Source organism: Pseudoliparis swirei, chromosome 17 (genome assembly GCF_029220125.1).
Source record: "Pseudoliparis swirei isolate HS2019 ecotype Mariana Trench chromosome 17, NWPU_hadal_v1, whole genome shotgun sequence".
NCBI lineage: Eukaryota > Metazoa > Chordata > Actinopteri > Perciformes > Liparidae > Pseudoliparis > Pseudoliparis swirei.
Genome location: NC_079404.1, coordinates 22,752,123 through 22,767,122, shown reverse-complemented (window position 1 = coordinate 22,767,122; position 15,000 = coordinate 22,752,123). Strand labels below are relative to the sequence as shown.

The 15,000-nt window shown below is 42.4% G+C and overlaps 1 protein-coding gene across 1 annotated transcript in view; it reads left to right on the top strand.

Moving 5' to 3' along the window:
- Positions 1–15,000, top strand: part of cdh11 (cadherin 11, type 2, OB-cadherin (osteoblast)) — an 84,111-nt gene that overhangs the window by 55,201 nt on the left and 13,910 nt on the right. The window contains exons 4-8 of the mRNA XM_056434887.1: positions 5,093–5,457; positions 6,417–6,556; positions 7,943–8,237; positions 9,952–10,071; positions 12,373–12,540. Of these exons, the coding sequence (XP_056290862.1) occupies positions 5,307–5,457; positions 6,417–6,556; positions 7,943–8,237; positions 9,952–10,071; positions 12,373–12,540 (874 nt within the window). The 5' untranslated portion in view covers positions 5,093–5,306. The remainder of the gene's footprint in view (positions 1–5,092; positions 5,458–6,416; positions 6,557–7,942; positions 8,238–9,951; positions 10,072–12,372; positions 12,541–15,000) is intronic.

Sequence of the window (15,000 nt, the reverse complement as noted above, 5' to 3'; positions counted from 1 at the left end):
ACACACACACACACACACTGATAAGACTAACTTTGCAGTCGGTGTGTGTTGGAGCTGCTAGCCTCTCATCAATACCTATTTTCACGAATGCTGAGAAAGCTTTGTAGCTCTTTCTTTGTAATCACACACTCACACACACACACACACACACACACACACACACACAGAGGCCTATTAGTTCCTCTAATTGAATGGCAATTAAGCCTCAAGTTTCGCGGTGTGAGCTGAATGCCGGGTGTCTGTTTTCAGCGCCGCTCCGTTTTTTAAGCTTTTAACGGACCGCGAGGAGCCGGCCGCCCGAAACGAGACACCCGGGGTGAACTCTAATACTCCCGCTCTCCGTCTATCTGTCATCTCTTCCTCTTCCTCCTTTTCTCTCGCTCTCTCTCTCTCCGTCGTCTTTCGTGGTAACATATGATCCCGAAGACGACGGTGAACCTCGTGACTCCAGCTCTCTCTCGTCTTCGTGGCGAGGGTTACATCTCTTTTCTTTGAAGAAGCTGAAGCTTCGGCGGACGGACCCAACGAAGCCTTTTCATTGGTGGGAACGTCTCGACGTCTCGAAGACGTTTCGTCGTAAAATGATCCCGACAGAAACGTGATGACTCTGCGTCTTTTATTTCTGTCGGTTGTCATTTTTTCTTTTTATAAATCTCTCCTTCCAGTTGCTTGAAAAAGGTACCCGGAAAAAAAGCCAACGGAAAAAGAGAGAGAGAGAGCTTCGCATCTCCGGCGGAGCGCCCGTGGGATTCGTTTTTAAGGATGAGGAGTGGAGGGGAAATCTCTTTTTAAACCTCCCGTGACCTCCTTTCTCTCATCCCGGGAGGAACATCTGGATCAGATGTGCGGGGATTCACGGGAGGGTCGGGTGGCCGGAGGGCTCTCGCTGGTACGGCCAATCCACCGCGTGTGGTCGTGATTGTGTCCTTCACCGCGACTCCTCGGGCAACCTTTGACCCCCACGCTGGTCGATGTGAAGTAAACAGTAAACAACCTTTTAGCCTCCTGATGACAGAGAGGTACACATACCTGTAAAAAGACAGAACGAGTAATTTGACTTGGTTAAAGGTGCATAACAAATAACGTAGATGTAGATTAAGATTTACATTTAAATGTAACTAAAAGTAGTACAATAAAAAATAAAAATAAATTAAATAACTAAATAATTAAATCAGTTATAGACATTTTAAAAATAATAATAATCTATTTTTAAATAAATAATAATCTATTTTCAAATAATAGAAATGAATAATAGAAATAAAAGAATATTAATAATCTTTTTTTAAATGAAAAAAATAATAAAATTAATGAAATGAATAATAAATAAAATAAATAAATAAAAAATGAAATGAATGAAATAAATGAAAAATTAAAGGAAAGAAAAGAAAGAAACGAAAAAAGGAAAAATAAATGAATAAATGAAATGAGATAAATGAAGAGGCTCATCGTCTCAAATACAGTCAAGGTGAAGACCGCAATTATCTGTCGTACCGCCATCTTTGTTCCGGTGAGAGCAGACCGTGCCCAGCACGACGCCGACGTGGCAGGAACGATGGATGAAACGGCGACTGTGAGAACACGGAGGGCGACGCGCGACAGGCGCCGCCCCGCGGGAACAAAATAACACGTTCTACGTCCAATTCCTGCTCGTGTCAGCCGCTTCGCCGAAGCAGACCGAACCCCCTCCGGCGATCGGGGCTCAGGGGGGGAGCTCACCGCGTCGGCAAATCGGAACAGAAACGACGTGTCGGCGTTTGTTACTGCGTAGCGGTGCTGAAGTGACGGGAGACACTTTGGAAGTGTTAACCGAAGTCACATGACCCATCACACGTGAGACAGGCCGCTCGACGGATAACGATCTCTCGACGATTGCGCGGTTGACTTGGCATCGTGTCCGGCGTTCAGAACCAGACGTCTGAGAGCGAAAGGCCTCGTCCAATGGGAAGAGGGAAGAAATAAAATGTACCCGTCGCTCTCCTCGTTTCTCCCTTTGGTTCTCGTACGTATCGTTCATTTGTACACATTCAGTCCGGCTCATCATCAATGTGCGCCGGACAGGCCAAGAGAAAAAGAAGTGATAGAAAGTGAGACGGCGATTGTTTTGTTTCGTATTGGTGAAATAAAAAATAAATAAAAAAACAAAGGTAAACTAAATAAATAATTACAAAAAATATAGGAATGAAAAAATAATAATAATGTTTTTGAATAAATAAAATAAATAATAGAAATTAAAAAATATGAATACACTTTTTTAATTAATAAATAAAATAAAGAAATTAAATTAATAAAATTAATAAAATTAATAAAATAAATAAAATAAAATAAATAAATGAAATAAATAAAATACAGTCAATACATTTCGCTTCCGGAGGAGGAAGCTGCATGTGCATGTATACAAAAAGAGCTGGAAGAAGGGCGAGTGACGGGGGGGGGGAAGGAAGCAGCATTTCCCTCCTCCTGTCACGCTGCTTCACCGCAGACACACACCTCTCCGTTATGTGTGTGTCGTCATGTTTTCTGAAGGCAGGAGATCAATTCTACACCATCAGGAAAACGCCCCGATTCTGAGAGACAGAACATCTATAAATAACACCATTTAACTTTGAGCCTGTCCTACCTGTCGCTCTACCCCAAATACAGGAGCAGAAGAAGTGATTTACTCGTGTGTGTGTGTGTGTGTGTGTGTGTGTGTGTTTACGCTCACATTTAAAGGGACACACACAGGGAGACGCATTCAAATGGGTGCGGTTATTCATAAAAAAGAAATGCGAGAACGCCGCGTGTCAGCGAGTGTATGTCGGGCTGCATTTTATCCAACACTAGTGCTCTGACCTTTGTGACGCACACACACACAGACACACACACACACACAATCTGGGTGTAGCTACCCTCTAATGTTAGACAGTAAATCACAGCGGTCCGGTCCAACACTTGAGTCATGTGTTCACAGCTATGCGCTGAGAGCCCAAGGGACACACACACACACACACACGCACACACGCGTGTGCTGTTCACTATTCTAATGTGACATGTGCGTATTCAGACAGAGGAAGTAGTCTAGCCAAAAGGCTCGCTGGCCCTGGGGAGTCATTATCGCTGTCTGATTCTGGGTTGCATTCCCTCTCTCTCTCTCTCTCTCTCTCTCTCTCTCTCTCTCTCTCTCTCTCTCTGCCTTCCAAGGATGCCAGAGGAGAAACGAAAAAAATATAGACACAAAAAACAAGAATGTGTGTGATTCTCCAGGATTGCCTTCAACAAAAACCTCCATTTGTGGATAATAAAAAATAAATTAAAAAACACTGGATTATTGGGGCCATTTAAGTCATTTTGTTTCTTAAAAGAAACCTTAAAAAGTCACATGTTCCCTCTGCCGCCGATCTGTTTCACGTCTGTCGTTTTACGGGTTCGACTCGAAGTCTTCTGAAACGACTGACGGGGTTTCAGATTATCGTGTAAAATCTGATTTATTTGAGACTTTATTCATACAATAGAGTGTTAACAGCTCATCACACAAGTTCATCTTTGTTTCTGGTGGTTTTCTGTCTGATCCAGTGACAACTTCCCCGAATAGATTTGACGGATGTGTTGTTTTTGTTGTTTTGTTGTTTTCCGAACAATCTTTAATAAAAATCAAATAACTAAAGAATTAAATCTGTTATAGAAATGTAAAAAATAATAATAATCTATTTTTAAATAAATAAAAGAAATAATAATAATCTATTTGTAGATAAAAGAAAATAAATAATAGAAATAATTTTTAAAAATGTAAATAAAAAAATGAAATAAATAAAATGAATTAAATAAATAAAATAAACAAAATAAATAAAATAAATACAATAAATAAATATATTTTTTCGTTTTTGTTGTTTTCCGAATTAACGCTACATTTCTCACGTCTCCTTCTTTGCTGTTCGTCTTCTCAGTTCTCTTTCAATCCTTCAAGGGAATTGTGTAGTTCTTCCACATTAAGTCCTCGACAGCTTTTAGATGTAGACCGTCAAATATAAGACGCGTCGGAGGACAATTAGCCAGATGAGGAGCCCGGTGTGGGATGAGCTGTCAACGCTTCCTGGTTGGTCAACGGGAGCCAACGAGCCCTGAGGAAACGTTCCCCATCCACCGAGCTATTGGATATGAAACGCACACCCCCGGTGTGCGTAACACAACTTTTTTTTAAATACACTGCAAAGAAAAGATTCAGGGCGTAAGAAGAAAACAACAAAAAAAGGAGGAAGCCCAGAGAATCTTACAGCTACAGCTAGAAAGAAGGAAAAAAAATTGTGAAGGGATTTGTGCTTCCTGACAGCGTGTGCGTCTCATGCGTTTAAAAAAGAGGGGTTTGGGAATCCCGTCAGCTTCGGTGCGATTGTTTTGAAGTCTATTTTCGTTTGTATTGTTGTTGTTGTTGTTGTTCTCGGTGTGGAACCCGACAGCGTGCACAAACGACGCATCGATATGCTAGAAAAACGGGAAATGAGACGTAGCCGCCGGGTCAACGAAGGCTCTTCATTGCCTTTATTGTCTTTTTTCTGGCTTTTCTAACATTAATTTCTCTTTTTTTAACACGCACTTTTCACTCAGTCCGAAACTTAACCACGAAGGAGTCGGAAAAAACGGTTCTGAACCGAAACCAAAGGTACGAAGAGCCGCCGTTCATTTATCTTGGAACCTTCTCGTGTGCCGACACGTCTCACCTGGCAGAGAGAAAAACGCTTCCTGGCTTCTCAGGTGTAGAAGTTGTGCTGATTCACCGAGTCACGGAAACTCAAATCTACCTCTGACGACCTTTTTCATTCGTCCGTAAAGGACCGTAAAACCTCCAATCGGTGCGCGTCTAATTGAATTAAAGCTAATGGCTTCTATACATTCGGCTTTCTCTAATTATCTGCAACGTCCTGATCAACACAACAACTATTTAAGAAGTGGGATCTCCAGCTGCCGCCATTTAACCGCAGCCTCTGTCCTGAAGATTGGAATAGTCGGCGAAGTGTTCGTCGCCCTCGATGAAGACAAATCTGTCTTCATCGAGCCCGTCGTACAGGTTCCTCAATGGCCTTTGTTTTTAAACGGCATTTTTTCTTCTCTCTTTCAGGCCCTGAGGTCAGAGGACAGAGGGAGTGTCGTAACCGTCAGCGAGGAGAGAAAGAAGGGAAGCGAAGGAGAAGAAGACCCGGGGAACGCCGGCGACGGGCCTCCTCCTCAGATCGAGAACTAGGACGTTCGCCACAGAAAACAACGTTTTCGGCGTCGGGAAACAGGGATCATCGCCTCAGTGGAGGCGGAGCTCCGCTGGGAGGGGCGGCGAGATGGCGATTCTGCCGATGAAGAGGCGGGGCCTCGGGCCGCTGAGGGCCTTCCTGGTGCTGCTGGGAATCTCAGCACTCTGCGGCGCGGCGTTGGGAACCCGGAGAGGAAACGCGTCCCTGGACCAGAGGGGCCACAGACACAGACATCCAGGTAGGGAGGGCGGTTCCTGGCTTCTTCTCATCTCTGGGAAGCGTCCGGAAACTTTTTCCTGTGTCCAAACACAGACGGACGGCACTTATTTTGATGGCGTTTGTGTGTTTTTTTATTGATAATAATCTTTTCCATGTTACCATCTAAGCTGAGAAGTAAATATTCACTCCACTGAATTCCCCTTTCAGGTTTTGTACGGTCATGGAAAACCTGGAAATGTCGTGGAATTATAAAATAGTTATTTCCAGGCCTGAAAAAGTCCTTGAGAAAAAATAAATATTTTCAAAGAAATTTGAAAAATCATGGAAATTTGTTGTATTTATATGTTAATTTTCGTTGATTAATTAAAAGAATAAACATTTAGATAAATATGTATTCTTTTAATCAAAATATTGTCGCTCATTCATATGTGTTATTTAAGGTTATATACTCGTGTATACACGGAGATTTCACAAAATGTTTGCTTTTGTAAATTTGATTTAAAGTCCTAAAAATCCATTGGTCGATATGTTTAAAGTTCAAACGTATCTTTATTGTCAATTTTCCAATGTTGAACATTCAGAAAATCAAAAATACGTTTGTCTCTTTTGTCTGACATAAAGTGAAATAATAGTAACAAAGTGATAAAGTGATGAAATTTAAAAAAAGTAAATGAGGGGAACCAAAAAGTAAGATACAAATATAAAATTAAAAAATCAAATAAAAATAAAAAACAGAAAAACTAAATTAGGGGAACCAAAAAGTAAGATACAAATATAAAATTAAAAAATCAAATAAAAAACAGACAAACTCAATTAGGGGACCAAAAATTAAGATACAAATATAAAATGAAAAAATCAAATAAAAATAAAAAACAGACAAACTAAATTAGGGGAACCAAAGAACAGCATAAGAGGACGACGTCACTTCAAAGCCGTTTTAAGAAGTGATTTACAGGTGAAAGGTGTGTCGTGTTGCAGGTCATGTGTCGCTGCACCGGCACCGGCAGAGGGACGGGAAGGAGGGGCAGGTTCTGCACAGGTCCAAACGAGGATGGGTCTGGAATCAGTTCTTCGTCATTGAGGAGTACAGCGGGCCGGACCCGGTTCTGGTGGGCAGGGTGAGTAGCCGATAACGACTCCAAGAGGACGGATGACGAAATGGATACTCCGGTACACGGGGACTCACAACAAATCACAGATCTTTTGAATCGTGCTCCTCCTATTCGTCAAGAGAGACGTTGAAGGTGGAGGTGACCGGCGGTCCTCCTGCACAACAACAGCATCACTCAAAAAACAAACAACAACGATGTTTACACCGCGCCGTGTTTCCTCGCCCGACGGCTCGTGAAGGAGGAGCGAGACTTCAACTGAACGCTGAGAGATTCTATTCATATTTATTTTTTTGGGGAAGCCAAATGGTTTAAATTGTTCTTCTTCTTCACGATTTCCTCGTCTGCCTCAGTCGTTCCGCTTCTTTAATTCGTCGGGTTCAAACACACACAAACACACACACACACACACGTATACACACGCACATATATATATACACACACACACGTATACACACGCACATATATATATATATGCACATACACACACACACATATATATACACATATAGACACACACACACGTATACACACACACACACACACAGGACTGTCTCAGATAATTAGAATATTGTGATAAAGTTCTTTATTTTCTGTAATGCAATTAAAAAAACTAAAATGTCATGCATTCTGGATTCATTACAAATCAACTGAAATATTGCAAGCCTTTTATTCTTTTAATATTGCTGATTATGGCTTACAGCTTAAGAAAACTCTAAAATCCTATCTCATAAAATTTTAATATTTCCTCAGACCAAGTTAAAAAAGATTTATAACAGCTGAGTGTTTGTCAAGGCTCAAAACCCTTGCAGGTGTTTCGAGTTAATTAGACAATTCAAGTGATTTGTTTAATACCCTACTAGTATACTTTTTCATGATATTCTAATATTTAGAGATAGGATATTTGAGTTTTCTTAAGCTGTAAGCCATAATCAGCAATATTAAAAGAATAAAAGGCTTGCAATATTTCAGTTGATTTGTAATGAATCCAGAATGCATGACATTTTTGTTTTTTTAATTGCATTACAGAAAATAAAGAACTTCATCACAATATTCTAATTTTCTGAGACAGTCCTGTATATATATACACACATACACACACATACATACACACACATACAAATACACACACATACACACACTTACACACACATACACACACACATATACACACAAATACACACATTTATACACACATTCACATTTATATACACACACACACACACATATACCCACATGCATTCAAATACACACATACACAAACACATATACACACACAAAAATAAATACACAGACACACACATACTATACACATTCTTCTTCCTGTATCTCACTCTCCTCTTCCTCTTCCTCCTCCTCTTCCTCCTCTTCCTCTTCCTCCTCCCCCTCCTCCAGCTCCACTCGGACGTCGACTCGGGCGTCGGCAGCATCAAGTACATCCTGTCGGGCGAAGGCGCGGGAACCATCTTCGTCATCGACGACAAGACGGGCAACATCCACGCCACCAAGACGCTGGACCGCGAGGAGCAGGCCCAGTACACGCTGACGGCCCAGGCCGTGAACCGGGACACCAACAAGCCGCTGGAGCCGCCGTCCGAGTTCATCGTGAAGGTCCAGGACATCAACGACAACCCGCCCGAGTTCCTCCACGGGCCGTACTACGCCAGGGTGCCCGAGATGTCCAACGTCGGTGAGTGGGGCGGAGGGGGGGGGGAGGGTTAGGATATTTGAATATGAAGTACTGTGGGGTAACGATAGAGTCTAGAACAGAAGATATACGTACGATACACTACCGGTCACTTAGAAATGTCCTTATTTTTCAAAGTTAAGCACTGTTTTTTTCACTGAAGATAACTTTAAATTAATCATAAATACTCTACATAGTTAATGTGTAGATGACTATTCTCTGGTGTTTAGTGAAGTCTCTACAGAGGTGTGTAGAGGCGCATCTCCAGTGTTCTAATGGTACATTGTGTTATCGCCTTAGAAGACTAGCGGAGGGGTAGAAAACCATTGCAAACCCTTTTTATGTGAGCGCAGCTGAAAACAGTTATGCTGGTGAGAGAAGCTATAAAACTGGCCTTCCTTTGAGCCACAAGAGGAACAACATTAATATTTACAATATAAATCATTATTTATAACCTCGTCAACGTCTTTATTATATTTTATATTCATTTTGAAATTAATTTGATCAATAAAAGTGAGAGATTACAAGGAAAACACCAGATTGTCTGGGTGACCCCAAACTTTTGAACGGAAGTGTATATATATTTTTACATTTTTAATTTTTTTTTATTGACGATACCAGCCTGTTCTCCGGGGCTGTATTTGCACCGTCAGAGGTCGTGTTTTTTAATATTTAAAACGGTTTTCATGAAAAACACCATATGGTCCGGGTGACCCCTAAACTTTTGCGCGTCAGTGCGTCTTTATTACATTTTAAGTGCATAAGTCAGTAGAATAGTTTCCTTTGCAAATATCAACTCAAAAAAATCTCTGGAGTGGCGTTTCCTAACGAAGTCACCGACGTCTGTTTGTTTGTCCGCTTAAGAGCTTTTCTTCATACATTATTAATTATCACTGAAACCGGACCACAGGAAGCAGGACAGAAAGAAAAAAAAGATTGTATTATTCGCCGACACATCCAGACCCCAAAGGACCTTCTTTTCTTTTTTTCTTTTTCTTTTTTTTTTTTTAACACGGTGAACAAAATAATGGCCTCAACCAGGAGCACGGACATATTTAGCACCGGGTTGGCGCGGGCCAGCTCCTCCGAGCCTCCTTACTTAGAGCTTCTCGATCTTGATAGATTTTCCTTCGAAAAATATGATGTGGTCTTGGAGAGTCTTAGACTCCCCCCCCCCCCCCCCCCTTTGGCTGACCTGAAATGAACCACACTCTGAAAGACGGAGAAATCCTTTCCTCTGAATGGACTTCTGAAAGGAACTCTGAATAAAGAGGTGGAAGTGGAACAGGGAGAAAGAAAAAAGCTGTAATTTGACTAACTAGGTCCGTTTTCCCTCGTGGACGTCAGAACTGGAACAGGTTGAGAAGTAAAATCTCTAATTTCTTGGTAATTTAGAAGAAGACCGGGGTCGATGAGACTTATTTGTCTTTGTGAATTGTGTCACATTTGAATAAAAAGCCTTTAAATGTGTCAAAGTTCAGTAAACAGAGATTTAAAATAATAATTATTATAAATCCACTCGTTGTAGAACTCTGTCACCCCATCGGAGGGAATATAATGTTTTATTCAAATTACGAAAAATAACCAAATATTGAGGAGTGGCTGTTTCCATCGAATGATGAAATATAGAGAAATATAAGATGTAAGCGTTTCTCGTTCCCTTTCCTCGTCGATTCCTCCTGATGCGTCCGTCCTGTCCGTCCTGTCCGCCCTGCAGGTACGTCGGTGATGCAGGTCACGGCGACGGACGCCGACGACCCGACCTACGGCAACAGCGCCAGGCTGGTGTACAGCATCCTGCAAGGACAGCCGTACTTCTCCGTGGAGTCTCAGACGGGTGAGGAACCAACAGACACTGTCTGGTTGTATAGAAGTCTATGCTTCATGTGTTAAAGTTGCATTCTCTCTCCTGACCACCAGGGGGCGACTCCTCTGGTTGTATAGAAGTCTATGCTTCATGTGTTAAAGCTGCATTCTCTCTTTTCACCACCAGGGGGTGACTCCTCTGGTTGTATATAAGTATATGCTTCTTTTTTTTAAAGCTGCATTCTCTCTACTGACCACCAGAGGCCGACTCCTCTGGTTGTATAGAAGTCTAGATAAATAATATGATTAAAGCCTGTTTGTGTGTACACTTCAAACTGTGAGCCTGTTTCTCAGCGAAAATGGAGAGATGATGGAGAGCTGGTTTAGAGAGAGTGAGTTCATGGAAAGAGAGCATGTTGAGGAAGAGAGAGCGAGAGAGGAAGAGAGAGAGAGAGGAAGAAAGAGAGAGAGAGAGAGGAAGAAAGAGAGAGAGAGAGAGAGAGGGAGATTTGGGCCGAGTAAATCTGGCTAATCAAACCAGTGTTGGGTATTTGACTGGCTCAAATCCATAGCTCACATTTCTAATTGGTTTGGAGATTATCAGCTTTGCACGCTGTCACACACACACACACACACACACAGACACACACAGACACACACACACACACAGACAGACACACACACACACACACACAGACAGACACACACACAGACACACACATTATATTACACTCTCATTCTACCATACATGACCTATTGTGTTGAAGTGTGGGGGAACACCTACAAAAGCACCCTACAGCCATTATACATCATGCAAAAGAGAGCAATTAGAATAGTAAATAATGTAGGATATCTTGAGCACACCAATTCACTGTTCTTAAAATCACATACACTGAAACTTAGGGATATAGTAGAGTTCAAAACAGCACAAATTCTGTACAAAGCTAAACATAATTCACTTCCTGGAAATATTCAAAAGATTTTTAGAGATAGAGAAGGAGAGTATGAACTAAGAGGGAGATGGAATTTCAAACAGCCGATTGTTCATTCAACTCTAAAAAACATGTGTACATCTGTCTGTGGGGTGAAACAGTGGAATAGTTTAACTGATGACATCAAGGAAAGTAAGAATCTGGTGATATTCAAAAAAAAATTTAAAGACATGATTCTGGACAAGTACAGACGTATCAGCATTGATAACGCATCATAAGTAACGGATAATGGGGACAAGCTTTTTTTTGTTTTTGTTTTGTTGATTGTTTTATGTATATGTAGGTATGTGTGTGTATATATGTTTATATGGGTGTGTGAATTTGTATGCATGTGTATATGTTTATGTATATATATATAGGTATATGTAATGGTTCTCTAAAATAAGTATTTTCATGAAAGCATAGGTTAGGGCACTTATAAGCTTGATAGCTTCAGCCTTGACCCTTTCGGTCGGCCACTTTCTTCTTTTGTTGAAATTTTTATTTTTGTATAGTATTGCTGATCGAAATAAACTAAACTAAACTAAACACACACACAGACACACACACACAGACACACACACACACACAGACACACACAGACACACACACACAGACACACACACAGACACACACAGACACACACACACACAGACACACACATACACACACACACACAGACACACACAGACACACACACAGACACACACACAGACACACACAGACACACACACACACACACAGACACACACACAGACACACACAGACACACAGACACACACACAGACACACACACAGACACACAGACACACACACACACAGACACACACAGACACACACAGACACACACACACAGACACACACAGACACACACAGACACACACACACACACACAGACACACACACAGACACACAGACACACACACACACACAGACACACACACACAGACACACACACACACAGACACACAGACACACACACACACACACAGACACACACACACACTTGGCCTAATATGACAGAGAAAATCTCAACTCCTAGACACGAGGCATGTCGGGAGGGAAAGAGAGAGATAGCTAAAGAGAGTGATGGAAAGAAAGAGATGGAAAGGATGGAAAGAGAGATGGAAAGAGAGAGCTTGAAAGAGAGAGCTTGAAAGAGAGAGATGGAAAGAGAGAGATGAAAAGAGAGATAGAAAGAGAGAGAGGGAAAGAGAGAGATGGAAAGAGAGAGAGGTAAAGACATAGTATAGTTTGTTGGAATAAATAAAAAACAAAAGACATAAAAAAAGTACAAGTATTAGCAGCATCATAACACAGTCATAAATAATATAAATGAGGCTGAGCGTGTTTCTGTTCAGGCATCATCCGGACGGCCTTGCCCAACATGGACCGCGAGGCCCGGCAGGAGTACGACGTCCTGATCCAGGCCAAAGACATGGGCGGCCACATGGGGGGGCTGTCGGGCACCACGCAGGTCAAGATCACGCTCACCGACGTCAACGACAACCCGCCCAAGTTCCCCCAGAGTGAGTACCCATGTGCACTGTCACGTGCACTGTCACGTGCACTGTCACGTGCACTGTGAGGCGTGAACGTGTCACATCGGCCACGTTCACGCAGCTTCTTTAATCCATTTCTGCACCGCATCATCTGTGCATGTGGCTTATGTCTGTGTGTGTGTGTGTGTGTGTATACATCATTCCATGTGTTCATATAACCCAGAAAACATGTCGCTAGCTACCACCAGGCACTCAGGAAGTCACTGTCGGGGGCTCGCCAGATAACTTGAGAAATCAATTATTAAAAGGTTTTTGGCCCCCCTGCAAGGTCCCCAGGCCTGTGTGTGTGTGTGTGTGTGTGTATGTGTGTTTAAACCTCTCCTTGTGACATTTGGTGAATTACTGATTTTCTGAGCAATAAAATGCCTTTAAATATTTAGCCTGCGTTTGTCAAAAGCTGCATATTTGATGTTTAAAGAAGAAAACAAAACAAGGAGAAACATAACAGTTAGAATTCTTAATGTTGTTCATTTGCATAAGAACCCAGAACCTCAAACCATTTAAAGTCGGTTGTTTCTGCTGGTATTCTTACAACAAGTAAACAGATGGTCATTTCCTGATTTCTGATAATAAAGTGCAATAAATGTAGGCGTTAAATCTGCCTGGACGCCATCTTTAATCAAATATTCATTCTAGATACAAACGGGAGGATATTTTTAGTATTTTTGTTATTGTCTCCAGTCGACTTCAATGTCTAACACCCCCCCTTGTGTATCTTCTGCAAGGATGGGGGGGGGGGGGCGAGGGCTCTGGATTTAGCCTGTGGAGAAGCTGAAGAGGCGAGGAAAGGAGGCAGCAGATGCAGAAAGGGAGGGAGGGAGAAAAGAAAGAAAGAGAGCGAGAGCCATCACGGGAGCTGACTGTGCAGAAACCTAAAATCTCATTCTGCAAGTGAAACAATGCAACATTTGAAAAGAGAGTCTTATGAGACGTGGAGCTCAAAGGAAGAAGAAAACAAACACATAAAAAGTGCATAGTTTCTCTCTCCAGCAGAGCCACAACGTATCATCTTTACACGGACGATAATGAGCGTGATTCTAATATTCTTTGGCTGGTTAGAAACATCCAACAGGATGCGGCTGTAAAGTGGTCACAAAGGGTAGTAGAGTGAGGTCAGTAGAGTGAGGTCAGTAGAGTGAGGTCAGTTGAGTGAGGTCAGTAGAGTGAGGTCAGTAGAGTGAGGTCAGTAGAGTGAGGTCAGTAGAGTGAGGTCAGTTGAGTGAGGTCAGTAGAGTGAGGTCAGTAGAGTGAGGTCAGTAGAGTGTGGTCAGTAGAGTGAAGTCAGTAGAGTGAGGTCAGTAGAGTGAAGTCAGTAGAGTGAGGTCAGTAGAGTGTGGTCAGTAGAGTGAGGTCAGTAGAGTGAGGTCAGTAGAGTGAGGTCAGTAGAGTGTGGACAGTAGAGTGAGGTCAGGAGAGTGAGGTCAGTAGAGTGTGGTCAGTAGAGTGAGGTCAGTAGAGTGAGGTCAGTAGAGTGAGGTCAGTAGAGTGAGGTCAGTAGAGTGAGGTCAGTAGAGTGTGGTCAGTAGAGTGAAGTCAGTAGAGTGAGGTCAGTAGAGTGAGGTCAGTAGAGTGAGGTCAGTAGAGTGTGGTCAGTAGAGTGAAGTCAGTAGAGTGAGGTCAGTAGAGTGAGGTCAGTAGAGTGAGGTCAGTAGAGTGTGGTCAGTAGAGTGAAGTCAGTAGAGTGAGGTCAGTAGAGTGAGGTCAGTAGAGTGAAGTCAGTAGAGTGAGGTCAGTAGAATGAGGATTTAAAGGATAGAGTCTTGCCATCTTCCAATCCGATCCTCTGCAAAGCTACGACAAGGCACTTTCATAAGCGTTGATTCTGGCGCCCCCTGTGGTCAAACGCTGGTATTGTTTTCCGAGCACCAGAATCCCATCGTTTTACGGCAGCGGGGTCTGACAGTCCTGGTTCCGGTTCTGGTTCTGTTGCGAGGAGTCGGTTACGACGGTGTTCCTCGGGCCCGAACTCACGTTGTATAATACATATTTAGAAAATACGATAATATAAAAGAGGGGATTGATGCAGGACTCGTAGCCACGCCGTCGGTCGTAGTGTTTAAAAAGCGTCGGCGGAGCAGATTTTACATCTGTGATGTTGACGTGTTGCGGTTGTCGGTGGCCTCGCTCGAGAGAAGAAGTACTAACACCTGCAAGGAAAGCCTCCCAGATGGTTTGAATGAGGACAGTGATGACTTATTTAGTATTCGGGCCGAGAGAGAGAAAGAGAGAGAGAGAGAGAGGAAATCAGATAAGCAAATCGAGAGAAATGCAGAAATAAAAGAGATACAAAGAGAGAAAACACAAGAAAAGAGATCAATACAGACAGGAAGTAGATTTATTGCACAGGTTTTTTTTCATCCGTCTTCCTCTCATTAACTCTCTCCGTCGTTGTGATTCTCTCCATTTAACCTCGTTATCAGGAGAGGA